Source organism: Metarhizium robertsii (genome assembly GCF_000187425.2).
Source record: "Metarhizium robertsii ARSEF 23 chromosome Unknown MAA_Scf_10, whole genome shotgun sequence".
NCBI classification, from domain to species: domain Eukaryota; kingdom Fungi; phylum Ascomycota; class Sordariomycetes; order Hypocreales; family Clavicipitaceae; genus Metarhizium; species Metarhizium robertsii.
The window spans coordinates 1269015-1294340 of NW_011942150.1; the positions used below are offsets into that span (position 1 = coordinate 1269015).

Below are 25326 nucleotides of genomic sequence, written 5' to 3' on the forward strand. Positions count from 1 at the left end.
GCAGACTCGACCACTATTGCGGATAAGACTCGTTCTCGCACCACCTATAATATAAGCCTGCGCCAAAACTGAATGGTTCCAACGAGTATTGCAGCATCGCGATGCGGTCAGCAAAAGCACCTGTAGGTTCAGTCACGTCAGTCATAAACTGCATAGTACAATGTTTATTCCTCGGATATGCAACATGCGCCAAAGCTACTGTAGCACAACGCCCAACATATACAATGCTCGATACTCCAGTTCAATAAATCCCCGCAATCCTCGGTACGTAGATTCCATGTCCGCCGTGACCAGTGCATAATTTTTTTTGTTCTTCTTCAACCCTGGATGAAAATGGCGCTCTTTCGTAATCGTCTGCTTTCCCATGGCTTCATTCAAGGCATCCTGTACTTTTTTATCCTACTCTGGGGAATGTCCATATCACCGTTTTAACCCTCAAAATCAATACCCCCAACGCCCAGAAAGCCTCGTAGATTATGTGTCATGAAAATAGGGGGGCGTGTCGTAACATGCGAAACGTGTGGCTGGCTTCAAATCCGTACTCGATCCACTACATGGCGTTGTTGTTTGTGTAAATATAGCAGTTGACACTATGCCAGCCATTGTTCTTCGTCTCGCTTCAAGCCCCGCATAACAAGTCCGTCGTCTTCATCTGAATCGTCATCCTCATTCTCGTCATGAAGCCTCAGTTGTTCCACAGACGTTGTTGTAGCATTGAGCTTATCGTCGGCGGCAGATCTCTGTTCTAGTTCGTCCTCGTCCAGCATCCATGTAAGCCCGTTGGCCTCCTCTTCGAGAGGGAACATTTCTCGGGCATATTCCTCCAGTCCCCGAGGGCCTTCCCAGAGCTCAAGGGCTTCGGTAGGGCAGCTCACCTCGAGCTTCATGTCCCCAAAGTAAGGTGGCTGTCTTTTGGGGTCCGTCTCGCTAAGCTTGAAAAGCTTCTCAAGTGCCTCCAGTTGTTCTCGGTAGCCAGTGGGAATTTGGACCTTGACCTCAATGGGGCCACGGACGTAGTGTACGGGACGGCCAACGCCTCTTGCAAACAGTCTGCAGGCTTCTTTGGGCGACAGATATTCATAAGCGAGAGCAATCCGCTCACCCTTCCATTTCGAAACGCCGTCTTTGAATAACTGTACAATTGCCGGCCCGACGTCGTGTTCCGCGTCCAGCCAAGGAAGCTTGGCATCCTCGTGAAACGGTGCCTGCCATATGAAAGACCCATCTTCTTGCAGCTCCATGCAAAACAATGGATATGGGCACGACGTGAAGTTGTTGTTATAGATGCCTGTGTAAACAAAGGTCGCGGGGAGGTCGAGCTTTCGAACATACTCTTCCACCTCGTGTTTTGCTGCCCAAAGTGGTAAAGAGGGCCAGTCCTTGTTATAGGCCTTGTGATCAGGCATCGACGAATAGATGTAGTGTTGGACCCCCGCCTTCTTGGCAGCATCAGCTAGAGCCATACCAATTTGAACTTCATCGCCGTAAAATGTCGTGTTAATGAAGGCCAGCTGTGCGCCACGGAACAGATTTGATATCAGGTCATGGTTGACGCCGACGCCGGCAATCGGACCATTTTGCGTAACGTCTTTGTTTTCATTTGTAGGATTGTGCCTGGTATACAGTTCACCCACAAATACTGTTACGTTTGGATTAGTCGAGACCTCGGTGGCAACAACACCTTCAAGATTTCTCAATTGTGCTCGCACGCGATATCCGACGGCTGTGGCGACACGAATCAGGGACGCAGCCTGGCGCCCGCTTGCGTTGGTAATAGCGATGGTCTTGTCTGGAGTTGACATGTGTCGCTTGGGCGGGCGGAAAGTCAGAGAGTTGTTTCTAGAGTTGGCCAGCGGAGACGACTCTGAGTAGGACGATCGCGAGTGCTTGTGTTGTTTGCGGTAGTTGTTACTCTGGTCGTTGGCAATATGAATCGGGATGCTGGCTGCCATAGGGCCAGTAATTTGGGCTGGCATGGTTCGATCCCTGTCGCTCTCGACGTGCTGGCTAGGGTGGGAAAGCGCAACGAGCGATGGTGACAAGGAGATGCGCGCAAGGCAGAAGGCTTCCTTTCCGTGCAGCATGCAACAGGCGAGGCCACCGTGGTTTCGCACACGACGGCCCGCCTGGGGGAGCAGGTAGATGTCCTGGATACTTGGGCGGGATTCGCAGGGCACTCCAAAGGCCAGAAGGCTCTGGGCGACGTTGGTTTGGTGGACGGTGAGGAATGAAAGTCTGTACGTAAAATACAAGTGCTCAGTGGGCCGACGATGGTGCGAGGACAGGAACTGCTGGCCAATGCAGGCGACTCACGACGGGCGCACGACAGGCTATGTCTGAGCGGGGTGGTCAATTATTGGTAACCGGAATTTGGAATTGGAGCGAGATCGTGAGGTCAGCTGGATGGTGTGCGGTTCGCCGAGGGCTTCGCGGAGAAGTTCCTCGAGGCGGTTCTGGCGAGCCAAAGGCTAGAGTCGGGATAGGCTGCTGGACGGTGCCTGAGACAGGCAAGGGGAAGGGTCTCGCAGTAGTACTGCTATGGTATGGTGTATGTATGGATGGATGCGTCGCGCGCAAACGCCTTTTGACGTGGTCCGGTTCGTGGTTGGGTTGATTGAGGTGGGCACTTTTGGCCGAGAGCGATGGGGAATGGAGGGGCACAGCACGCAGCCGCGCAGGACCGGAGTGTCGCCACGGCCTGTCAACCGTGGACGCGCTGTGCGAAGGCGGGCGAGGATGTTCTGAAGCACGAACGGATGCGGCCTCGCAACTTGGGCAAAGGGGTGCAGACGGTCTGTTTGACGATGCTCGCACCGGAGGTTGGCAAGTTCTGAGCCAGCCTCCCTCTTATCGACGCAAAAGATAGGGCCTCAGACGACGAGATCGGATGGTGGGGTTCCGGGCAGGCGCAGGCGCAGCGGAAGTCGGCTGGCAGGAGCAATCCAGTTGATAAGAGCTCGAGCTGCTTCCCAAACGACGACTCGAATGCCAAGGCCGTGTCTCAAATATCGATGCCGCTCGTAATATGCAGGAGATACGAGGAGAAGGGGAGGAGCAAGAAAACGAAGGCCGAGGCGAGCTCGAGCACGAGCACGAGAATCAAGAAGAGGGCGCCTCGATGCAGGTGTGTTATGGTATATGCTGGATTGGCACAACAAGAATCCGGGGCCGAGGGCGGAGGCCACGGGAGACGTGAGGGAACACACGATGGCAAAGAGGCACTGGGACGACCTGGATGGATCTGCTCCTGCCTCCACAGGTTTGGGACCTGGACCTGGACCGAAGTGGCACCTGCCCCGAGACGCAGTCGTAGTAGTCGATCGACCTCTCTGCCTGGGGATGGCTGCGCATGCGGTCTGCTGCGCTTGATGCTCGATTGCTCGATTCTCGATGCTTGGGCAGGCCGAAATTCATCTCCTGGCTAGCGAGTCCACCAGCAATCAGACTGGAAAGGAACCACGCAGGTACCCTGGCCGCTGTGGCCGCACGGCGCATCGACCGCGTAGCGCCGGGGTACTCCATGTCGCTCAAACCTGCGTCGCAAAACCTGCACCGATTCATCGACACACGCCCGTCAACCAAGAGATAACAGCCAACAGGCTTATCAGTGACAGGTAAACGGGCGACGGGGGCATGGAGAAGTTACAGAATGGCTGAAAAGTCTGATGGTGGGTGGATGCGCCAGCTTGATGGACATCGGCGTCAGTGTTCCATGGATGCGCCGCCACAGACCTTCAACACATTGCTGGGTATCTCGTCCCGACTTGCCCGCCCCTATATCAAGTAGGCAGACAGACTCTGAGCACTAACTGCCAGTTCAGGAGAATACCAGCAGCTCATGCGCGCCAACAGCTTATCCTCCCATCCTACGCAGTCTGGGTTGGGTGCCCGGATTCTGCCGACACTAGCATTGCGCCGTCAAAAAATAAGCAGACCTCACATCATCAACAGCCCTGAACAAGAATAGTGGCCCTTGACCAAATGACCCTGGGGCCCAACTAATAACCTCCAGGCATTGTTACGATCCGTAGGAGGTTTCCGAGGGGGATCCTTCAGTCCTTGCTGCTCCTCTACAATATAGATTCTGGGGCTGGCCAATCGCACTACATGTGGTTCTAATGATCAACGACCTTCGTCAGTCGCAGGCCATGAAAAGTCATGACGATTGTGCAATGGCTATGCTGGATTGCATGATGCCCATTTCCAGCGCAATTCCGCTAAAACCCTTAACCTTGGAAAACGTTGACACGAGCCCAAGACCATTGAAATGACAAGATACTGTCGGAAATGAGACGCGGCTAGAGGGAATCCGACCTTTGGTTTTTGAAGTGCCACACATGCGCTCTGTGCACCGCAGCATCCCGCGGCTAACCATGACATCGTCACCGCGACAGGCAATCGCCCATAGGCATCGTCAGGAACTGAGAGCCCACCATGCCGCCTCCTCTTCTTGTTGCGGACAGTCTTCGTTCACTGGCTCCCAGCACTGCAAAGTGAGCTCACACTTATGCTTGTTTTAGCCTCAAGATGCGGTGAGGCTGGAACAGCCGGGCTTGCACAGCAGGCCGATTGGATGGGAATCGTCATTCAAAGGAAGCCTCACTTCGACCTCCTGGACTTGGTAGGTATGGCCATTTGCCCAGTTTCTCCCGCAATGCACTCTGGCCCAACTTTGGGATTGGCAAACACATAACATGGTTGTCGGGGCCAATGGCTTCCAGGCCAATTACTCGTTTTGCTGCCATCATGTTACTGTCACCTGCAACGTTATAAGACAAGCTATGTGGATGCTGCATTAGAATTAGGTAAAGTTTTCTGCCCTCTCTCCAGTTAAAATTTTTCGTGTTGAATCAGTTTCTCATACCGTTTACAAAAGGTTGTCCCAAAACGGGGCCGTCTGATTGTCCAGCCCAAGGCCCGCTCAAACACCCCACGGCAACCGGACTCATGGGCATCAAATGGTCACAAGACTGCTGGGTGGCTCGATCTCAGTGTCCATTGTCCATGCTTCCTTCGTGGCTAGTCGATAGCGGCGGACATGGTAGTGGCCCGCAACTCTAGGTCGAGTTGTCAAGGCTGTAAAGTGGCTCTTGGGAGAGTTCACCACCACTGATAGCACCACGGGTCATATTTGCTATGTCCTACGTGCTGGGCAAGCAACGGTTCAGAAGTTGAGGCAAAAAAAAGGGGGGGTTTCTAGTTCGTGTTTTCCTATTCCAACTACTATTCCTCGATCTCACAATGCTAACTAGCATCATGACTGTGAAGCAAAGCGCCAGCCTGAACATGATCTCCAATTCACCTCCGCAAGTACCTGGCACAAATAATAACTAAATGACCCCGGCTTTAGTGCGCCCGATTTCGATTCCAAGCCATTGGCCCAAAGCGTCTCCAACAACAAGACCATGCCCCATCAGACACACCGACATATCTCCTGAAGACGACGTGGCGTGAATTTACCAACGACGGATTGTTGTTCGCCTTCTTGCTCACCTACTACTATTATGCTGTGCACTTCTCGGCCCCGCGCCCCATTGAAGAAGTGTGCCCGCGGGCAGTTAAGTGATGTCAGAGATTGATTGAGCGGTCTGGGCGCAAAAGACTGTCTCTGAGCATGGATAGTACTAGTATAACGAACAGGCCGGAAAAGGGTTGTCTGAGCTGCATGAACTTGACACATGGGAGGCTGGCCAGAAGTAGTTACCCCAGATTTCTGTATTGGGAGTTGAGACATGCCAGCAAGCAACCTCGGCCCTGGGCCCTGGCCAAGTAGTACATACCTTGACACGGGACATTAAATTGCGTCTTTGATGCACCGCCAATGACACAACAGCACACCAGGCCGGGCAAAAGCAATAGTATTGTGCGACATGAGATGGTATCGGCATTGCGGCGGGTGTGCTGATCCGTCCTGCCGTTCTGGTGGGAGGAGCTTTCCCGTGAAAACCATGACATGCAGCTCTTTGTCGCATGCAGGAGAATACTACTACAAGGGGAGCTTGCATCGCCTAGTTCTCACCAATTTTAGATATGCGGGGGATGCAGACGACCAGGCAGACTGCCCAGGTGTCTTGGTTGTGTACTACACATCTCAGCTTATTACATACAGCACGGACGAAGACGTGTACGACGACACCAACGAGGTCAACAGTCGTGCTAGTAGTATTCCGATCTTTGTCACCGAGAAACAATAATGTGTTGGCACTTGAGAATCACGTCTAGTCCCAGCCTTCCGGGTTCTTTTCCCGGTCCAAGCCATGGCCAAGTCGTAGGATGCTGCTTATCTCTGGCCAGTCACGAATCACACTTTCGGATCACGTTATTGACCAGTGGGCTTATGTTACGGTAGTACCTCTCGCAGCACGGTCTAGCAAGTAGTAGACGTATTGGTCCGGCGCAGCTCGAGCACCGGCAATTAGAAAAGCATTGTGTTTTTTCTTTCTCTTCTCTGCGGCCATCGGGCGCCTTTCCTTCCCCAACGAGCTTTGGTGGTTGACCATCAATTGCGTTTTGCGGGCCGATCCTGAGGGGGCGTTGGTTAGACCTGAGGCGACCGCAGCCAACATGAGCTAGGCAAGTTGATACAGCCAATGACGAATTACGTGTTACACATTCAATCACGGATCACGGTTCCCAGCAAATGTCATATTTCACAATTGAAGAGTGGACTGGAATATACGGGGCATGGACAGATCAAATATTATGCCAAAGATGGCCGTTGAGTGCTATCACGTTCGCAACCCAGCACTGCTATCTAGACGGGAAGTGTCTGTGTGCTTCCCCAGATGGCCGGCCCCATAGCCCGGGATCCAGCATGTCCAGTTCATCCAGGGGCAGTTTCTCGACCCATGACGCTCCAGACGCGGAATTAGTGCCGGCGGTATGGCTATGTGCCAGGGAGACGTCAAGAAAACGCTGGTGACCAAGATTAGCCAGTGTTCCGACCTGATATTGTCTCTTCCTTTATGGCATAAGGGGGAGATTTTTTCGTAAAGGTCCAGATTTGGGAACAACTTACCCAGTCCATATTATCTGCTGGCTCCATCCACGACGGATCAAAGCCTAGGTTACTCCCAAGAATGGCCTCCGACGTGGCGGGGAGTGGAAAGTCCATTGCTGGAGTAGCATTGGTCGTTGGCTGGGCCATGGGGAATGGTGTAAGCCCTGAAGATGAGTTCGCTCCTGTTATCAAAAAAAGTCAGCACACCGTCGGCAAATAGACAGGCGCCTTCATACCTTCAATCCAGATACTAGAGAGTAAATCCGGCTCGCCAGTAGAAGTACCCTTCTCCGCTGATGATGACCACCCAACCGACCCCGAGGACGGGTATTCCGAACCTCGTGTTGGTATCCTCACTTCCTTGTCCACCGGATCCCCTAATTTACTCAACATGGCGGCCAGCGCGTCCGCCGTCTTCCTCAACTCAGCCACGTTCTCGGATACCTCTGTCCAAATCATATAGGACCGCTTCAGCATGCCTTTGAGCTCCTCCTTGCTGGGCTTCTTGCCGTCAAAGTCGAACCCTTCTCCATCGGGATAATTCTCGTTCTTGATCAGCAGATACACAATCATGGCCGCTAGCAAGTAGTCGTGTACGGCCAGGGACGACAGGAACCACGACGTGGAGCTGAGCACGTTGCCCGGCTTCGAGTGCCTCCATATAAGGTACTGATTTTGGAGCAGCGACAGCGCCGCGTCGATGCCCTGCTGGCGAGAATAGTTGTGGTCCTTGTCGGGAACGGGTTCGGCGAGATACCGTCTGTGTAGGACGCAGCGGCACTTGTTGTAGAGTGCGGCCAGGCCAAAGCGCTGGGTCAAAAGGACGGGCGTGTCGCCCACGCACTCGTCTAGGGGGCGGACGCGCATGAAGCCCGGGAGAGCGCCCCATGTGTCCTGCAGAACGGCGTCGAGCCGCAGCACGTCGGTGTACTCGGGGGGTGAGAGCGAGTGCGCCTGGTTGGCGATTTGGCCAAAGACTCTGATGATTTTGGTCTTGTTGATGGTGTACGTCACATGTGTGTACTCGGTGGCTGGTCTCGCCGGGGGTAGGGACGTGGAATCTTCGTCAAAGTCCTCATCTTGGAGGTTGGACGGGGGGCGCGTGTCCGACTCGATGCCCTGCAGCATGCTCGGCAGGCCCATGTGGAAGGAGACGATGAGCTCGATCTGCACCGCCATGTTCCATAACCTCCGCCGCATCTCGCCTTCGTAAGGGGATATATTGGCCAGCTTGGACGGGTCGCGGTGGAGGCCCATCTTGAGCAGGAGCCGGATGCACACGCCCGAGAGGACGTAGCAGTTCATCTGGGCCGCGCGGTTGAACATGAAGTGGGATTCGACGTAGAGCAGGAACGCGGGCAGCGTCGTGGACGTGGGCTGCGTGTACTTGCCCCAGATGAGGGCCCAGCCGGCGCAGGAGCGGTAGTGCTTGATGCGGTCCAAGATGGGGACGGGCGAGTCGGCTGAGAGTTCGTGGGGAGCGGCGAAGCTGTTGAAGAAGATGCCCAGCGCGAGCATCATGAAGAGCTGGGCGAGCCAATGGAGGGTTACGTCGTTGGAGTCTTGCCAGAACCGGGCATACTGGGGGGGGATGTTAGTATGAGATGGCAGATGGCCGTTTATGAGAAAGGAGGGTGAGTAGTTTTACCATTTTTGTAAATGTAGGTCGATGAATAATATCTGTTCTTGCGTGAGAAAGTGTTCACGGGGTTTGGCACGAGGTGGCTCACGTTGAGAAGGACTCATGGATGCAAAGTATCTCTTAATCAACCGATCTGCAACATGCCTATCCGGCAGCTGCGCGATGAGTTCGTCCCTGTTTGTCGGCGGAATCGTCGGGCACAACAGCATTTCAGGCGCATCCAGATCATCCGTCGACAAGATCCCTTCCTCGTGGGCCCCCGTATCATCAAAGTACGTTTTCAAGTCCTCAATCTACAGAACCCTGATAAGCATCTCGTCTATATATACCGCGGCACGAGCCCTGTGTGATTGCAAACTTACGTCCTCGAGCATAGCCATGCAGTGCGTGGCCCCGACGTAGGTCGTCCCATGCTCCCCCTTGACCACATGGCCCTGCAACGAGGGCACGGCGCTCCCCTCGCTGCTTCTCCCCGGCGGCTTCGCATCTCCTTCGTTCTCCATCATCTCCCGCACCAGGCTCTCGAGGCGCTTGAGGCGCGAAGTCATGTTCTTGGCCGGGGGCTTCTTCTTGACGGGCCTGGGGGCGTAGACGCACTGGTCCATGCGGCCCTTCTTCTCGCACTGCGAGCATGGTTGCTGGCGGTCACATTTGAGCTTGGAGTTGCGGCAGGGCGCGCAGGAGAGGAGGATCCGCGTGCGCTTCTGGACTTGTTTGTCGCCGGGGGAGGGCTCGCTGGGGCTGGAGTCTTGGGGCATGAGGCTGCTATCTCATGCGCGGGTGTGTGAAGGGCGGAAATACAGTCTGTCGCCGAAAAGTGTGTACACCAATATACTAGTATAGAGCGCGATAGCCGGGTACCTGATCTGGTCAAATACTCTCTGCCTCCCGCTGCAGTGATCGGCCGAGAGGTGTGGGTTTCGAGATGTATGTACGATGAAATGAGAATGAGATGTGATGCAGCCTTGCTGCGAGGACTGTCGCAATATCTGCCACGGTTGCATCGCCTGTACCGTTTCGGCATTTCAGTCCACTTGCCTCGATCGGGTTTAACAGCTAAACTCCAGCCTACCGCTGCACCCTCCCCGACTCGCCGTGGGAAAGAAACAAGGGCACGCAGAACATCGCCAGAAACGCTACAAGACGCCCTTGATCATCACGAAATTGTCATTATGCTACAAGAAATTACTCAGGCGCCCCCGGCAGCCTCTCAATCACATACTTGCCCCTCGCCACGCTCATCAACGGCACCCCTGCAATTCGACGGATGCGCCGTTTCAAAAGCTTATCGTTGGTGCCCACGATGTATATCCTATCCTTGGTCACCCTGTCCACCAGACAGTCGTCCGCGTACGTGCCCTTGTGGTCGCACTCTAGTCGCTGCCACCGCTCGTCCCTCGCAACCCGCAGCGCCAGCCGGTACTTTGGGCCCAGCTTCTCCAACTCCGCCATGACACACGACGTTATGATCGGGTTGCACTTGGCGTACAGGCAGTCCATCATGGACTCTAATAACGACAGCTTTCGCTGCACCGTGTGGCTGAGAAAGTTGGTGTCGACGAGGACGTTGTAGGGAGGCACGAGCGCTGTGTTGTGCTGGAAGAACATGTTGCTGGGCATCTGGGGTGCTTCTCGGATCAATTCGCCATTGATGGTCTTCTTCTCTTTGGCTTTGGCTTCTTCGTCTTTTTTCTGGTTTGTTTTGAGCCGTGCGTCGCGCAGGCCTATTACTCGCTTGACCTGGACATTTGGCGAAACGTTAGCAGGCTCAGTTCTGAATGGGATTTTGGTTATCGATAAGGACTGACCTGGCCGAATTTTCTGGTTTTCTTCGCGACACCCATGGTGGCGGCTGTGAAATGCGCTCTTCTCGTCCTGATGCGTATCCTCCGGTGTTTCTGGCGCGTTTGAACCCAAATTCGGGTCTTTGCGACGAGTTGCGCTGTCTGATTCGGCCTTTTTTTGGTTGTTGTATGGCAGAATATGGTCTGCTGGGAAAAAGTTCAACATTGCTTTGGCTAATGGTTGGATTTGCCGCCTCAGTCCAAAGGCGGTGGAGCGGGCAAACCACGCACGGACCACTTGCACCTCGTCAAGCCCCACGAGCCAGAAGCCCGATACACCACCAAAGACGCGTCTCCAGGTCGCGTAAATTGATCGTTCCAAGTTCACTTCCATCATCGCCGTCGCCATGCCCGCCACCAAAACCGAGGAAAGGGGCGAGTCCTCGACCGCTGCGTCAAAGGCAGCCCTGGCCTCGTCTTCGAATGCATCTCCGAATTACGAATTGCCATGGTACTCTTGTCCTCCTCCCCCTCAAAACTGGCGCCGCTAACATGCTGTTTGAAGGGTGGAAAAGTACCGTCCCGTCTTCCTGGACGATGTGGTGGGCAACACAGAGACGATCGAGCGGCTGAAAATTATAGCTAGGGAGGGAAATATGCCCCATGTCATTATTTCAGGAATGCCGGGTATCGGAAAGACAACAAGCGTGCTGTGTCTGGCTAGACAGCTACTGGGAGAGTCATATAAGGAGGCTGTCCTGGAGCTGAATGCAAGTGACGAGAGAGGTATGTGGACAAATATCTGAGAGAGATGGAGAGAAAAAATTTTCAATGCTCACCACTGTGTCAAGGCATTGATGTCGTACGCAATCGAATCAAGGGCTTTGCGCAAAAGAAGGTCACATTACCCCCCGGCAGACATAAGCTCGTCATTCTCGATGAAGCAGACAGCATGACATCGGGTGCGCAACAAGCTCTTCGCCGAACCATGGAGATCTACTCCAACACGACCCGATTCGCCTTTGCATGCAACCAGTCCAACAAGATTATTGAGCCGCTGCAGTCGCGATGCGCCATCCTCCGATATGCAAAGCTGTCCGACGCCCAGGTTGTCAAAAGATTAATGCAAATCATTGAAGCCGAAAAGGTTGAATACAGCGACGACGGTCTTGCTGCCCTTGTTTTCAGCGCAGAAGGGGATATGCGACAGGCAATCAATAACTTGCAATCAACCTTTGCTGGTTTTGGCTTCGTCTCTGGAGACAATGTGTTCAAGGTCGTCGACTCGCCTCATCCCATCAAAGTACAGGCTATGCTGAAGGCGTGCTACGAGGGTAACGTAGATTCTGCGCTGGATACTTTGAGGGAGCTGTGGAATCTGGGATACTCTAGTCACGATATCATCAGCACCATGTTCAAGGTGACCAAGACGATTCCAACGCTAAGCGAGCATTCAAAGCTGGAGTTTATCAAGGAGATTGGCTTCACCCACATGAAAATTCTGGAAGGCGTCCAGACGTTGCTGCAACTGAGTGGCTGCGTTGCGCGGCTGTCCAAGATTAATATGGATCCAAAGAAGTTTCAAGTAGCTGCAAAATAAAAGAGTGAATTTTCGGAGGGTGCATGAGTAGGCGTTGGAGTTGGATCGGTTTCTATTAGTTGAGGTACATGACGGGTGGCCTCGGAAAACATCTATTCGATAGGGTATGTGGCCAAGATGCCTCTCTGACATTTGCTGTTGATGAAATAAAGTACAATGCAACATGCTGCAGCATAATTTTTGCGTGGTAAATCCAAATCCAAACCTCAATCATTTCTCGCCCTCATTCTTTCCAAATTCCTCCTCGTACCGCTCCCACTTGGCCTTTTCCCTCATCCATCTCCTTTGCATGCGCATCTGGTATTCGTATTGTCTTAGGCGCCAATCGGCTTCAATCATGCCTCCTAGCACCATGCCTGACATTTGGAGGTACCTGCAGGCTAGTGTGAGTTCTGAACCAAAGGATCGTGATGGGTAGGTGTTTATCTATGCCCTCACACTTTGAACTGGACCGTTGTTCCGCGGTAAATAGGTGACCATACGTAGCCAATGGCCCCGAGAACAGCTGCCCCTGCTCCCCATTTCGCTGCGCCCATGAGAGCGCCTTTTCCCGCCTCCCATGCGGCGTCGTTGGCCTCTTCTGTTTTCAACGGATCGTGGGTTTTCATGGTTGTGGGGGAGAGCCAACTACGTGAGCGGCTCGGACTCAATTGCAGTTTGCTAATCTGCTTCTCCAGACTAGGTCGCAAACACGCATGAAATATTACAATCAAAGTATTTTACATTGGCCAATGAAGAAGAATCGTATGATGATTTTAAATAAGAGCAGTTGTGGGGTGCGTACGGATGAATGAGCTCATTCGGAAACGACGGCTGCGTTCTGTCGGCCAGCCTAGGGTAGCCGGCTATCGGTATGCAGATGGTGACTGCGATGGTCAATGATCGTGTGCTCAATCAAACTTGGTGCCGTGCGGCCGTGCTGAGGCCAAGGTCTCCACTACGCCCCGCTAGATGCACCGAAACACCGTCTACTGGCATAGTGGAGGCTGCTTGGCTCCATCTGCGCCCGCCGAATATCTTTGCAAGCTGGCAACAAATTTCGACTTCTGCCTCCCGTCATTCTTCCATCTTCTGGAAGATGATGACACGATACCAACTCGTAATGACCACGCTGGTGCTTGCTGCCTAGCCCCCTTTGCATGAAGCGTTCATCTGCACCAAAGTCTGATTTTTGATTTTGTCGCTGCGTTTCTTTGCATCTGTGATTTCCTCCTGTCTTGCTACACCTTTCTGCGACGGAAGCGCACACTGCTACCAGGCTTGCCGTTACTGATCCCATACTCTGTGCCCACCATGGATATTGCACTGGAGAATTACTGGCGGCTACCGCCAATGTCCAGGTAAGAACCAAGAAGCCGAAAAAATGCCTTGACCGTGCTGACGTGGCCGCGCCGCAGAAACATTGCAACCTGTGCATTCGTCATGTCCCTCGGCATCGTGCTGGGCATGATGCCGTCCAAGTACTTCATCTACCACCCGTTTTTCATACTTAGATTCCCGCCCCAGATATGGCGTTTCGCGACGTCCTTTTTAATCACGGGCTCAGGCTTAGGCCTTGTCTTTGACACCTACTTCTTGTATTCGTACCTCAGCCAAATGGAGGTTGGCAATCCTCGGTTCCCACGAAAGGAAGACCTGATTTGGTACCTTATATTCGTCTGTGGGACGATTTTGGTAAGCTCTCATGCCCAAGTTTTGCCACTTGATTTCCGCCCTTGGTGCACCTGTTTTGAAGAGTTGAGCTTGCAAACGCAAAACCCCTCTTATATCTGCCCGGATAGTGTCGTGCCTCTACTACTATCACGGTTCCTGGAAATGAGGAAGAGAACCCCTGCTCTTCGGTTCAGTCCATTATTCGCAGGGCTGTTCCGCGGTGTAGGCATGGTGGGATGTCTTATGGATGGCTCGTGTGATCCCCAAATTCACTCGGGTGGTTTTATTGCTCCCTACATTTTATTACCTTGTCCCATAGTCTTTTTACACATTGATCTGTTTCTGTCTTCGTACCTGCCGTAGAAGAGAAAGAATTGAAGCTGACTCCCAGCTTCAGGTAGCAAATCACTTTGTCGGCTTCGGGTTCATGATGTTCCTGCCGGCTCTTATTCTGGCTCTAAGCTATACTGTGACGCAGGACCAGCGCGGAGCCAAGGTCAGCTACATGTTTGTTACCATGCCCGCCCAGATGATGCCGTATGCCATGCTTGCCATCAACCTCCTGTTCCCTGGCGGCGTTGAGAACATGATACTCCAGTTTCATGGCCTGTTTGCCGGTCATCTCTTCGACTTTCTGTCAAGGACGTGGCCGCAGTACGGCGGTGGGAGAAACCTCATTCCCACACCTGCCATCCTATCCAGGATTGTGCAGTCGACCGAGTCGTTATTTCAAGCGGGCGTTGGAGGTCCTGCCCGACCTGCTGGCAGGACTCTTGGCGGAGGCACTGGCGCCAATACTTCAAGTGGACCGTTGCCGGACTCTTGGCGAACGCGTGGTCCAGGGCAGCGACTGGGGTAGACGGTGGTACTGTAATAGGTTTAAGTAATGTATAAAGAAAAGAATTGATTCATGATATGAAATAATTGCTATATTGTCCCGGCGTTATGGCACCACAACTCCAAGTCCCTACCCAAGGCCAATTAAATGATAGTGGGGAAGCATATCCCGAAAAAAAAACCTTGAACACCAGGATAACCGGAATAATCTTTCAGAAAACCACCCTGTATGCATCTCTACGCAAAAAGTGGCGCAATGGCTCTTGCTGCGCTGAGAGTATAATAGCACACCATTACTACGACTACTGACGCGATTCAGTAGCCGTACAGAGTGCTTTTCCCGCTTCTCAAAGGAACTTCGATATAGCCATCCTGCCTGGCAACATTGACCAACGGGGGCGGCGCTCGATCTCTCGACATGGCCACCGGTCCAGACATGGGTATATCGTGAAACCTGGGGTCGTGCGTCATCAACGGCGGCGAGATTTGCATTTGACGCACATCCCTGGGTCCCTCTCTGTTGATAAATATCTTGGGTATTCGAAGCTTGGGCATATACGGCAGATAAGGGGTAGAAATGGCTGTAGTTCTCTTGCTTTGCGGCTCTGGGGCGTAGCTGGTGGGATGGAGGGATTTTCGAGCGGCCAGCCGGGCGGAATCCTCGGCGGCGTTTAGATAGGCCTGGACGGCAAACGAGTCTGGTGTGTTTGAGCGGCGGTGGGTGTGAGTTTCCGCCGGCGGCGAGGGTGTTCGCGCTGGAGTGACGTGGCCGAAGGAGCGGGACCGGCACACGCTGCTCGCGGGTAGGGTCTCGTCCTGGTTATGGATGGTCGGGCTGGATGAGACGTGGCTATGCGGTGCCGAGTTGGCTTGCTTGTTTTGCCTTGCGGAGGCGGCTAGTTCTGCCTCGACGCGGTCGTAGTATTCGCCGCTGGAGTTGGGCTGTGCTGGGTGCGCCTTTTCGCTGAAGGCGTTGCCGGTGTAGTAGCGACGGTAAGCTTGCGACATGGGCTGTTCTGTGTACGCGGCTGGCGGGGGGAAGTTGGAGTAGTAGCAGGACTGTTCCCACTCGTTCCAGGACCGTTCGCGGCGGAAGTGGACTACGAGGAGGGCAGCGGCCAGGAGGAATATGAGGAACACGCCTATGGCGATGCCGGCGATGGCGCTGGGCGAGAGGCTGCCGCTGGACTGATTCGCTTGGTCGTTGGCAGAGGGGTCCGTCGTGTTGATGGGGGAGGTGGTGAAGACGCTTCCGCTGAGAGAGAGAATCGCACCGTCTTCTGGAGCTTGTTTGCAACCGGCCTCGAGCGCAGCCAGGACTATGGGGGCGTTAGAATTTTGATATTGATGCGGGGAGATGGGCTTGATGGAGATAATTTTTCTTGTCTTACAGTTGGAGAGATAGGCTTCCCCCTCGGTTGCTTGGAGACAACTTATACATGGCGAGAGGTTCGGCCCCATGAAGGCACCGTTGTTGGCGGTGCAGTAATCCCAGGTGGTGTTTGGGTTGGCGTTGAAACCTGGCTCTATCAACGGCTCCTTCATGGCCATGCAGGCCTTGTCTATATTGCATTGAGCTGCCACGGTGCCGTTTTTCACGGCCTTGGGCGCGGCGTACATGCATGTGGTGAGGGTATATCGTAGATTATCTGCCACTTGTCTGTCAGTCTTTGACGACATACGCCAGGCGCACGGGGTCCCAGAGTCTTGAGCCGTACATATGTACCATTTCAGGTCCGACTCGGTCTTGTCAACCTTCTTGCTATGTTGCAAGCAGTCCAGGCACTTTCTGAACTTGATGCCGGCATCGGTGGTCGAGTAGTCCAGGTCTTTGCAGCTGATGTCGTCGACCGTCGTGGTCGAGTCCGAGGCACTGAAGTCGTTTCCACCAGGCGAGTCGAGGCATTCTACTGCACACCGTGATCCCGGGGTGACTTCCAGGGCAGTGGTGAGGCCGGCTATGGCTAGGATGAGAAGAGTGACGGCTGGAAGCTCCATGGTGTTGCGGCGTCCAGGCCCCGGAAGGGCGAGACGGGAGGAGTGCTTGATGAGGGACTGGGTAAACTGATGCTCGTTACATGGCCTGAGGGTTGCCAAGCTGGCACTCTGTTCTCGGTTGCACACAGAGGGGCAGGAAAACCCTCAGACGGTATATAAACTGGCGAGGAGCAAGATGCGGCGGCCGGGAGGGAGGATCGAAATCTCGAGCCAAGATGCAAGCTAGCTAGCCGAACAGCCCCAAGCACAGAATATTATATGAAAGAGCATCTTTGGCCCTGTGTAACTGTGATTCAGTCTCTGGGGGCGGTGGGGACCCGAGACGGGCGAAATGCATTCAATTGCGCATGGTTGATGGTGGTGGCTTGCTGGCTCTGCCGGGGGCAACAGAGCAGCTCGGTTGTCGAGACTCTCGAGAGTCTGCACATCTTCTGTTGGACGTTCCAGACGTCCCTTGCCATCTCCGAGCCGTGCGTGGGTGCTGTACTACCACGTTTGGGCCAGTCAAGGCATGCGGAATATCGGCCTGAACCAACAGCATTCAATGTTTTGGCTGTTGGTGACATGACGGGATGGTTGCATGAGTTGCATGGGCGGTGGTTGAAATGTCAAGTCAACATTGAAGTGCCAAAGAGATCAAGTGCGGACGACGAGCAGCCAGTGAGATGGCGCTGCACAGGCCGCTAGACGCCTCCGCAACCCAGACCCCTGCGGGCCGATCCAATCATGGCGCTGATGACCATCCGTCTTCCCGACCTGCCACTCGCGGCTTCTGCCTTGACGGACGACCGCATTGGCTTGCTGGCTCGTCTGCGAGGCGGTGGGGGAGGCGGGAGCCTTTGGACAGTTGACATTTGGACACTCGAGGTGCGTTTGAGACGGCGTGCGCGGCGAGAGGGTGGGTTTAGTCTTGGGGAGACTGCATGTGTGAGTAACCCTTTGCTCTTTGTCCGTATCTCTGGACCAGTTCGTGACAAGTGAGCCGTGTGGTTTTGCTTCAAGCATCTGATACGGGCGTACAGGGAGCCCCGAGACCAGGAAAACTGGTACGACGACTGTCTTCGGCGTCTACGGAGTAGTACTTTCACCATCTTGCGGCTCCGCCGTGCGATGAGTTCGCAAACCGATGCGAGCTCCCATGTTTTACGTTACGGAGGACGAGCCGGGTGGGCATGCACACACACCAGACACACCCTCTTGAGCCCCGACATTGCGTCAAACAACCGTTGAGCTCTACAGGCCACTTCCTGGTGAGGGCCTAATGATGACTCGAGCTTTGCCTGTCATGATATGCTATCATACATGCCCAATAACCTGCTATATCCCTCGCTTGACCCTTGGCACCACTACACAAGCCAAAACGCTCGCCCTGGTGCTCTACTCAAGTTGATACATTTTTCACTCCAGGAGGGGAACACAAAGGAGGAACCATAGTACGGAGTACGGAATAGATCTCTCGAAAAGTCAAGATGCAGGGATGTAGCATCTCGAGATGGCGCGGGGGGCTTGGCAATCGCCTCGTCCGATCCCAGCCCCGGCGGCGCTACTGATGTGGCATCGACGATAACCGCCAACGCGGTTATTCAAATACTACATACTAGCACTCCGTAATATGGATCCATTTCTTGTTCCTCTCGGGTGCATATCGTGAGTCGTGCCCGGGGCGGTTCACCACCACGCCGCGTATAACCCGGGAGGTGGAGGTGACCGGGTAGGAACATGGCAGATGCATTCACAGAGGTATTTGTCCATTTCAACCTCGACGTAGGCGGGGGATTTTTGCAATTCGTACGGAGTATTCCGTAGGCTGGGATGATGGACTGCAGTTGTCACTACCGGACCCTTGCAGGCTGAGACATGGGTTTCGATCAGGAGAGACATGTGCCGTCACTTGACCGAGTGTACGGAGAACAAGCCCTTGTATTACTACTTCGTAGATCATGGTCTGTGGATGAACAACAAACAAACCGGAACGGTGGCACTCGAGAGCAGAGATTCTGTGGCTGGGTTTCCGCTCTAATCGTGCAGAGAGCCTTTTCTTGTGATTGACAAACACAGCACGGCTTGTACGGCTGCTTCTAGGGAGACGGTATCAGACACCGGTTGGGAGATGAGTTGAGACTAACCGCGATGCCATTGTGCCATGATTGAACTTGCTCGTGTCACTGGAAGCAGTTTCAAGCTTACATGTTAAAAGAGTCTCAAGATTTGGACTGCCTCGAAGCTGAGATTATAAGAAGCTAGCAGACCAGTATCTTTTTACGTAAAATTGAGTCCGTCTGTCAGCAAAACTCTCTGACCATGACGATGCTCACTATCAAGTACACCTCGCTGTTATGTATCTGGACCGTCGCGCAGAGTATTTACGCTGCATCCGGCGAGTCACACGACAAGCGCGGCAATGACAAGGCCCTCTATGAAGCCCCAAGCTGGGAGTTGACAAATGTCACCAGACGCAAGTTCTATACACAATTCCCCTCTCCTCCTCCGTAGCCTCCGGCCGGTTCGTCTCTAACGGTCTGGCCACCATTAGGTATCCCAAGCGACGGGGACATCTGGATGAGATTCGACATCAGCAGCCCCAACCTCGACCCCATGTACTGCTACATGCTGGTTCACGTCAACGGGGACGCGAGACATGCCTCCTTCTCCGACCAGAGGTGCGTGGGCAGCAACTTCACCGTGTCCTGGGGTTACACGAGGGATGACGACGCAGGCATCATGACCATCGTCAAGTAAGCCACCACAAACCGCCCACAGAGAAGCGAAATCCCACGGATCACATACTGACCTGTTGGCAACAAAAAACTCCTTAGCCCCGGAAGAACCCGTCGGTGCTGGTTCGGATGGCGAGGAGTCAATGCAAAGGAGCACCTCGAAGACGCGGGCCCAAACAACACCGCGGAGATGCCGCCGATGTGAGTTCTGCACCGGGATGGACATGGCTTTGCTTGTCTGGAGCATCTCGGTCAAGTCTCTGCATTGTTCTTGCCTGGGCTGCCGCCAACCGGGGCATTTTCGACGCAATTCCGAGAATTCTGGTGTTGGACGAGGCGCAATACTTTGCGCTTGCTTTATTGTATTTCGGTTATACGGCATGAGGGGAGAAATAATGGACTGCGCCCTGTGCGACATCATGGTCACGATGGGAGCAAAATAGCCGCGAGATGACTAGAGTGGCCTTGCCAATGATGCACGGGAGCTAGAAGTAAGAGATGGTTTCCTTTCTCTCATCATCTTAGGCGGCGTGTATCCGGAAGACTATAGGCTCATGGCTTGCCAATGAATCTGATGATGCGTGACATGAGGGTTTCTTGTAGGACAAGAGGGGAACACGCCTACTGGTTGGAGTATTATGTGTCGAGGCAGTCACTGCATATTAGAACAGGTTTGAAAGCAAGCCGCCGTCAGTTTGTGCGGACACAGCAGCCTGAGTAACCCATTTCTTGGATGTCAGTAAAAGCCCAGGCATTGTGTGTCACCAGAGTTTGCGGAAAATCACATCCCAGGCAATTTTGGGCACCAAAGCGCTTGGAGCGAATGCGCACAATCAAGGGGTCGTTTGGTGTAGATATCAGCCCATGTTGGCCGCACAACAGCCAGACGTTGAACGTTTTCTCGTTGGAATCATATGTCGTAGTGTACAGAGTACGGAGTACTACGGAGCACAGCATTCAAATATTTCATGGTCAGACTGGCAAAAAGCCAAGCCACCATGGCCGGAGGAACCCCTGCTTAAACTTTGACTTTGGCGCTTAATCAAGAATCATGATTGGCTGGCGTCGCGGCGGGGGACGCCTGGCCGCCAATCATGGCACAGTTCACAATCTGGGGTCGCACGCCGCGAGGGGCAAACCCAGCATTTGTCCTACAGCCAACTCCATCACGCGTCACGGCGTCGTGCCACCTACGGTCTTGGTGTCGGCAGTCTGCTTAGCTGCAAGCCTCGAGCTGCCCAATCAATCTCACAACCAGACCTCATGACTGCCTGTCCTGCTCGCTGGAGCTGCGGTGCCCCAGTCACTTGGGCGGTGCAGCGTGCGGCCACGCTTTGGGGGCGACTGGAATGATGAAATCTGTCTAGGAACCGACGGCTTGTGTCACCACACCTCGACGCACAAACCACCATTATATCCTCCCGTTGGTCCAGCATTCCGCTTTTGGTGATAGATTCATTTTGGTGTTGGTTGCGCTTGACTTTTCTTTTTCGGGCGTCCTATTTGGTTGCTGCGCTCCGTTCAGGTCCGCCGATACGGCTGGCGATCGAGGCTGAGGCGGGAGTAGCAGGTGCGCAGCGCGAAAGCCATATTGGCCTGGGCTGTCGAAGGGCCAAGATGAGGATCGCTTGTCTTCAGTTTGCGCCGCAGGTTGGGGATGTGGACAATAATCTCAACCGGGCGGATGCGATTTTAAGTCGCGTAGATCCCGAGGCTCTTGATCTGCTGGTCCTGCCGGAGCTGGCATTTTCTGGTACGTCCGCCCTGCGTGAAGACTCGGTGATGCACGGACTTGGACTCTGCGTCTGGTTGGGGCCTGCTCGGCCGCTGATTGAGAGACAAGAAGACCCGGGGAGCGAAACATTGTCGAATTTTCTAACTCCAGTGTAGGATACAACTTCAAGTCTTTGGGCGATATATCGCAATTCCTCGAACCCTCAGTTTCTGGCATCAGCTCCTTGTGGGCCCGAACTACCGCCTTGAAATACGACTGTACCGTCATCGCTGGCTATCCTGAAAAGGTCGACCCGACTTTCAAGTGGCCGACAAACCCGGAGTATTACAATGCAGCCATTATTGTCAACGGCGAGGGAGAGACGGTGGCCAACTACCGAAAGACTCACCTGTACTACACAGACGAAACATGGGCTCTGGAAGGGCCTGCCGGATTCTTTGGCGAGAGACTGGATGGTCTGGGACCTACTGCTATCGGAATTTGCATGGACCTCAAGTACGTGTAATTGCAGCCAGATTGAGATTGTTGCCAAATTTCAGACTCGCATGTTCTAATGTGTATCGCAGCCCGTACAAATTTGAGGCACCGTGGGATAAGTTCGAGTTTGCCCAGCATGTTTTAGACTGCGGAGCTCGTCTGGTTGTGATATCCATGGCTTGGATAACCAATGACGATCCCCGTCAGTTTAGTCGTATGCCTCAAGAACCAGACATGAACACTCTGCTCTATTGGGTTTCCCGCCTTGAACCAATAATACGAGCAGAGTCCACCGAGGAGGTTATAGTAGTGTTTGCGAATCGTACTGGCATGGAGGGGGAAGTCACGTATGCTGGCACCAGTGCTGTCATCGGCATCGAATCTGGCGAAGTTCGAGTATACGGAATCCTCGGCCGCGGCGACAAAGAGCTGCTTGTTGTCGATACTGATGCAGCTCCATATGCCAAATTAGTATATCGCCCTGGAGAGAACGACCCTGAAGTCGAGGCTGGGGAGCCAGAGGAAAACGACCACCGTGCGGACTACGAGAACTATCGCTCTCAACATCCTCAAGGCCGAAAAGAGTCTGAAGATCCACCCTCGAGCGGCCGTCAGAGGTTCCAAGGCGAATCCGACGCTACTCAAGGGAAGAATCTGTCTGCCGACTACAGCAGAAACGCTTCGTTCAGTCAACCTCACTCAGATGCGTCCATGAGAAATGGCCTAGAGGGTTCGGATATTCACACACCAACAGCTCCGAGCCCAACGCCTCATTCGCTCCGGCCTAGGCTCATGGTTTCAACAAATCACCCCAACAGCCAGAGATATCTGAATGGACCTTCTCCTGCATCATATTCGGCAAACGCTAGCAGTGGGCCTTTCAAAATTCTGGGGGGAGAGGTCAGTTTCCATGGGTCAAACGTCAATGCTGAACTATCCCCATGGGCGGCGTCCGAGTCGCCTTTCGAGTCGTCCCGAGTTTGCTGGCCATCTGCACTGTTTTCCCCAGCTGAAGTGCCTGATTCAAGATGGACATTTCCAGATGAAGAGGATGAACTTATCGCCTCGGAAGGTTCGGCACTCGCGAACCAGGAAAATCGCTATAGCATCAGGTCTGATGTTTCTGTGTGGAATAACCAGCCGGGTCGTCCACCGAGCATTGCCAACCACATGATCAACCGGTCCACATCATCTCATGAGACATCGCTGGTCCGAATTCGTCCCGATGCCCCTGAACGAATATCGCCAATGAATAACCTCGCTGATGCCTCGAGACAAGAGTCTCTCCCAATGCACCCTTACTCCTTAGAGTCTCGGCACAGAAATCGATCTCGTGGTCATGAGAGATCAAGGTCAGACGTCGTAGGCAAGAACGAGCTTGGAGTTGTCTGCCGAAGACGGCAAGACATGGCCATGTTCGCCGACATATCTCAGCAACAACACTTCTCCTTCAATGGCAACCGAGACCGTTCAAAGTCTACCTCTGGACATCAAGCCTCGAGAAGTCAGAGCAAGAGCCGGAGCAAGAGCCGGAGCAGGAGACCAATCCCAATGCTACAAGACCATGGCTATGACCGCAGCAAAATGACTGCTTCGATACCAATAGCCCTCAGCCCGGATCCCGCCAATTCTGCGGACTCCAGAGACTCGAGTAATACGAGTAGACAGCGGCGGCCCAATCCTGCGCCCCAAGATCCGCCAATTCTACGCCCCGTTTCAAGCGGTCGTATCAGACAAAGGAGTAGCTCCAAAGGGAGAATTGGTGACCAGCCTTCGTCTAGAAACGCCTTCATGCAGCGCGAAATAAGGTCCAACACACCCGCCAAACTTGTCGACAGAGCAACAAGCCGTGGTCGTCGGCGCGAGGATAGACCCGCCACGGATCAACAAGCTGCCACGCCTGGAAGCCGCGAACGGCGCAACAGCGCAAACAACAGCCGAAACCGTCACCCCGAAACCGTAGACCTATCTCAGTTCGCACTTATCGAAGAGTACACCGCGCCCAATTGTCCCGTCCACGGCTCCCGATCCCGCTCCAGAACCGGGCAGCAGAGCCACCAACCCGGGAACAATAGGCCAGCAACTACTACGCCGGCTCGCCCTCCTGCCCAGCCAGAGAGAGTAGGAAGGCGATCGACACAAAATACACCACGACCAGCGAGCAGGAAGGACGCTCCGGAGGTTGCCACGCGGTCGCCCAAACCTCAGGTGTCGCCGAAGCTGGACGCGAAGAATCCCAAAACTCTAAAGACATCGAGCTCTGCAGCTACCAGGTCAAAGATTCGTGACACTGGCCACAAGTCATCTGATGTAGTGAAGACGATGGTTCCCGAGCCACTTAACCTCAAAGCACCACAGGGTCCAAAGACACCCAAGGCCATGGTCCTTGTGAGCGACGGCAAGATAGACCCACTAGAGCTCATGGCGTCGTTGAGATGTGTGGAACGGTCGCTTGCCAAGTCTATAAATCGGCCGCGGAGCGCAATTTGGTAGAGGGTACACGACATTTGTACCATGTATGGGATATAGGGAGTGTTGGTTTGCGTGGTCGTCTTTGTTGGTTGGGTGGTCTTTCGTGTCCATATTTTTGTTGAAACCTGGCAACATCTACATATTCTTGTTTTTTTTTGGGATGAATAAACGGCCGTGTTGAGTTTGTAGAATTTGTGATTTGCAGGCTGTCGTGGGGATAGTGAGCGATATGCGATATGTTCTGTGGCGTCTTTGTGGTGTTGACTGGTGATGCTACGGCAGAGGAGCTCCCGAGGACCGTGATTTTACCATATTTTGTTTAGTCCGTACGTTGTAATGGAATAATCGCCATGCAGTCTTGTCGCTGAGGAGTTCGGGAACAATTGGCTTGCTCAGTACGGAGTAGGGCATATGTGATTCGTATTGACACTACTCCGTATGCAGAAGGCTGATGTTGAAACGAGTGGGACATGAGACCCACTCGGGACCGGCCCGTCAAGCCATCGAATTACGTGCTTCGGGACGTACAGGGTGCTCGCTGGATAATTCGGCACGGAATGAAGGCAAGTCACGTCAAAAGGTCTTTGAGTACGGAGTACAAACACCCAAGTTCACAAAGGCCCATGATGGGGACGGGCCGGTGCCAAGATGCATGCGCCGTTGGGGAATTGGTGGGGGAATGGACTGCTCTCAACCTCTCAATCACAAAGAGACATGGCGAGGATTGGCTGCGAGTTGACGAATCATGTGTCATATGTAAAGGTCGTACAAGGATGCTGCAGGACGATTTAAGACTGAGCATCATGATTGGACCTCGAAGCGCCAGCCTTGAGTCTGCCGTAGGTGGATCCCGCCGGATGTGACAGGCTTGGCACCCTGCAGGCAGAGAGAGGGCTGGGGGGAAGTCGAAGACTGCATGGCGGTCCGGGTGGACATGATGCTCACCAGTTGGAGCCCAAGGTCGATGCTTGTCGGCCTGCAGGTTGACCTAGACTCATGTTGTGCGCCGTTGTCGTGTGCCGTGTGCCGTGCGAGCTTGGGGGGAGTGTTACTCGGGCAGGTCGTCGTCACCCGCATCGGACGCGCGCAGTGCGACTGCCAGTCTCTCGTCCTGTGCCGTCAATGGCAGAATTCGGAACCAACAAGCTGATGGTCGGACGAGCTGGGGGGATATATCAACGTCGCCGGATGACCTGAATTCTCGTTTCGAGCCGGAAGGGCAGAGAAGAAGAGAGGAAGAAGACAAGACACAGGCTCTTGTCCATGTGAGGCACTACCAGCTGTCAAAGGGCTTGGCTGCAGACACCCACCGCCATCCTTGGATCTCCCTGGCGCCTAGTCGCTCCGGAAGGGAACATTGAACCCACGAAGCCCACGAAACCCACAGCGGCCGTATCCGTGCCAGCAATAT

General features: G+C 53.9%; 9 protein-coding genes across 9 annotated transcripts; 3 read left to right on the forward strand and 6 right to left on the reverse strand.

Annotated features, from left to right (window-relative positions):
* Nucleotides 1–590: 590 nt before the first annotated feature.
* Nucleotides 591–3522, reverse strand: MAA_09418 (nitrogen metabolic regulation protein; the record flags this gene model as incomplete). The annotated part of the gene is made up of 3 exons (XM_007827416.1): nucleotides 591–2235; nucleotides 2365–2468; nucleotides 3292–3522. The coding sequence occupies 3 exons, from the start codon at nucleotides 3520–3522 to the stop codon at nucleotides 591–593; spliced, it is 1980 nt and encodes a 659-aa protein (XP_007825607.1).
* Nucleotides 3523–6750: 3228 nt separating this feature from the next.
* On the reverse strand, nucleotides 6751–9400 carry MAA_09419 (N-terminal binuclear Zn cluster-containing protein; the record flags this gene model as incomplete). The annotated part of the gene is made up of 6 exons (XM_007827417.2): nucleotides 6751–6915; nucleotides 7019–7182; nucleotides 7237–8581; nucleotides 8649–8680; nucleotides 8743–8935; nucleotides 9005–9400. The coding sequence occupies 6 exons, from the start codon at nucleotides 9398–9400 to the stop codon at nucleotides 6751–6753; spliced, it is 2295 nt and encodes a 764-aa protein (XP_007825608.2).
* Nucleotides 9401–9827: 427 nt separating this feature from the next.
* On the reverse strand, nucleotides 9828–10820 carry MAA_11591 (sarcosine oxidase; the record flags this gene model as incomplete). The annotated part of the gene is made up of 1 exon (XM_011412506.1): nucleotides 9828–10820. The coding sequence occupies one exon, from the start codon at nucleotides 10818–10820 to the stop codon at nucleotides 9828–9830; it is 993 nt and encodes a 330-aa protein (XP_011410808.1).
* A 13-nt stretch (nucleotides 10821–10833) lies between these two features.
* On the forward strand, nucleotides 10834–12026 carry MAA_09420 (replication factor C subunit 4; the record flags this gene model as incomplete). Its single annotated transcript, XM_007827418.1, has 3 exons — nucleotides 10834–10937; nucleotides 10992–11212; nucleotides 11278–12026. 3 exons carry the CDS (start codon nucleotides 10834–10836, stop codon nucleotides 12024–12026), a joined length of 1074 nt encoding a protein of 357 aa, XP_007825609.1.
* A 210-nt stretch (nucleotides 12027–12236) lies between these two features.
* Nucleotides 12237–12634, reverse strand: MAA_09421 (imidazoleglycerol-phosphate dehydratase; the record flags this gene model as incomplete). The annotated part of the gene is made up of 2 exons (XM_007827419.1): nucleotides 12237–12399; nucleotides 12465–12634. 2 exons carry the CDS (start codon nucleotides 12632–12634, stop codon nucleotides 12237–12239), a joined length of 333 nt encoding a protein of 110 aa, XP_007825610.1.
* Nucleotides 12635–13448: 814 nt separating this feature from the next.
* On the forward strand, nucleotides 13449–14538 carry MAA_09422 (centromere/microtubule-binding protein cbf5; the record flags this gene model as incomplete). Its single annotated transcript, XM_007827420.2, has 2 exons — nucleotides 13449–13700; nucleotides 14077–14538. The coding sequence occupies 2 exons, from the start codon at nucleotides 13449–13451 to the stop codon at nucleotides 14536–14538; spliced, it is 714 nt and encodes a 237-aa protein (XP_007825611.2).
* Nucleotides 14539–14831: 293 nt separating this feature from the next.
* On the reverse strand, nucleotides 14832–16514 carry MAA_09423 (LPXTG-domain-containing protein; the record flags this gene model as incomplete). Its single annotated transcript, XM_007827421.2, has 2 exons — nucleotides 14832–15835; nucleotides 15908–16514. The coding sequence occupies 2 exons, from the start codon at nucleotides 16512–16514 to the stop codon at nucleotides 14832–14834; spliced, it is 1611 nt and encodes a 536-aa protein (XP_007825612.2).
* A 2529-nt stretch (nucleotides 16515–19043) lies between these two features.
* MAA_11592 (uncharacterized protein) lies at nucleotides 19044–19649 on the reverse strand (the record flags this gene model as incomplete). Its single annotated transcript, XM_011412507.1, has 1 exon — nucleotides 19044–19649. One exon carries the CDS (start codon nucleotides 19647–19649, stop codon nucleotides 19044–19046), a length of 606 nt encoding a protein of 201 aa, XP_011410809.1.
* A 1199-nt stretch (nucleotides 19650–20848) lies between these two features.
* MAA_09424 (Nitrilase/cyanide hydratase and apolipoprotein N-acyltransferase) lies at nucleotides 20849–23936 on the forward strand (the record flags this gene model as incomplete). Its single annotated transcript, XM_007827422.1, has 3 exons — nucleotides 20849–20984; nucleotides 21122–21461; nucleotides 21533–23936. The coding sequence occupies 3 exons, from the start codon at nucleotides 20849–20851 to the stop codon at nucleotides 23934–23936; spliced, it is 2880 nt and encodes a 959-aa protein (XP_007825613.1).
* Between the last annotated feature and the right edge of the window lie 1390 nt (nucleotides 23937–25326).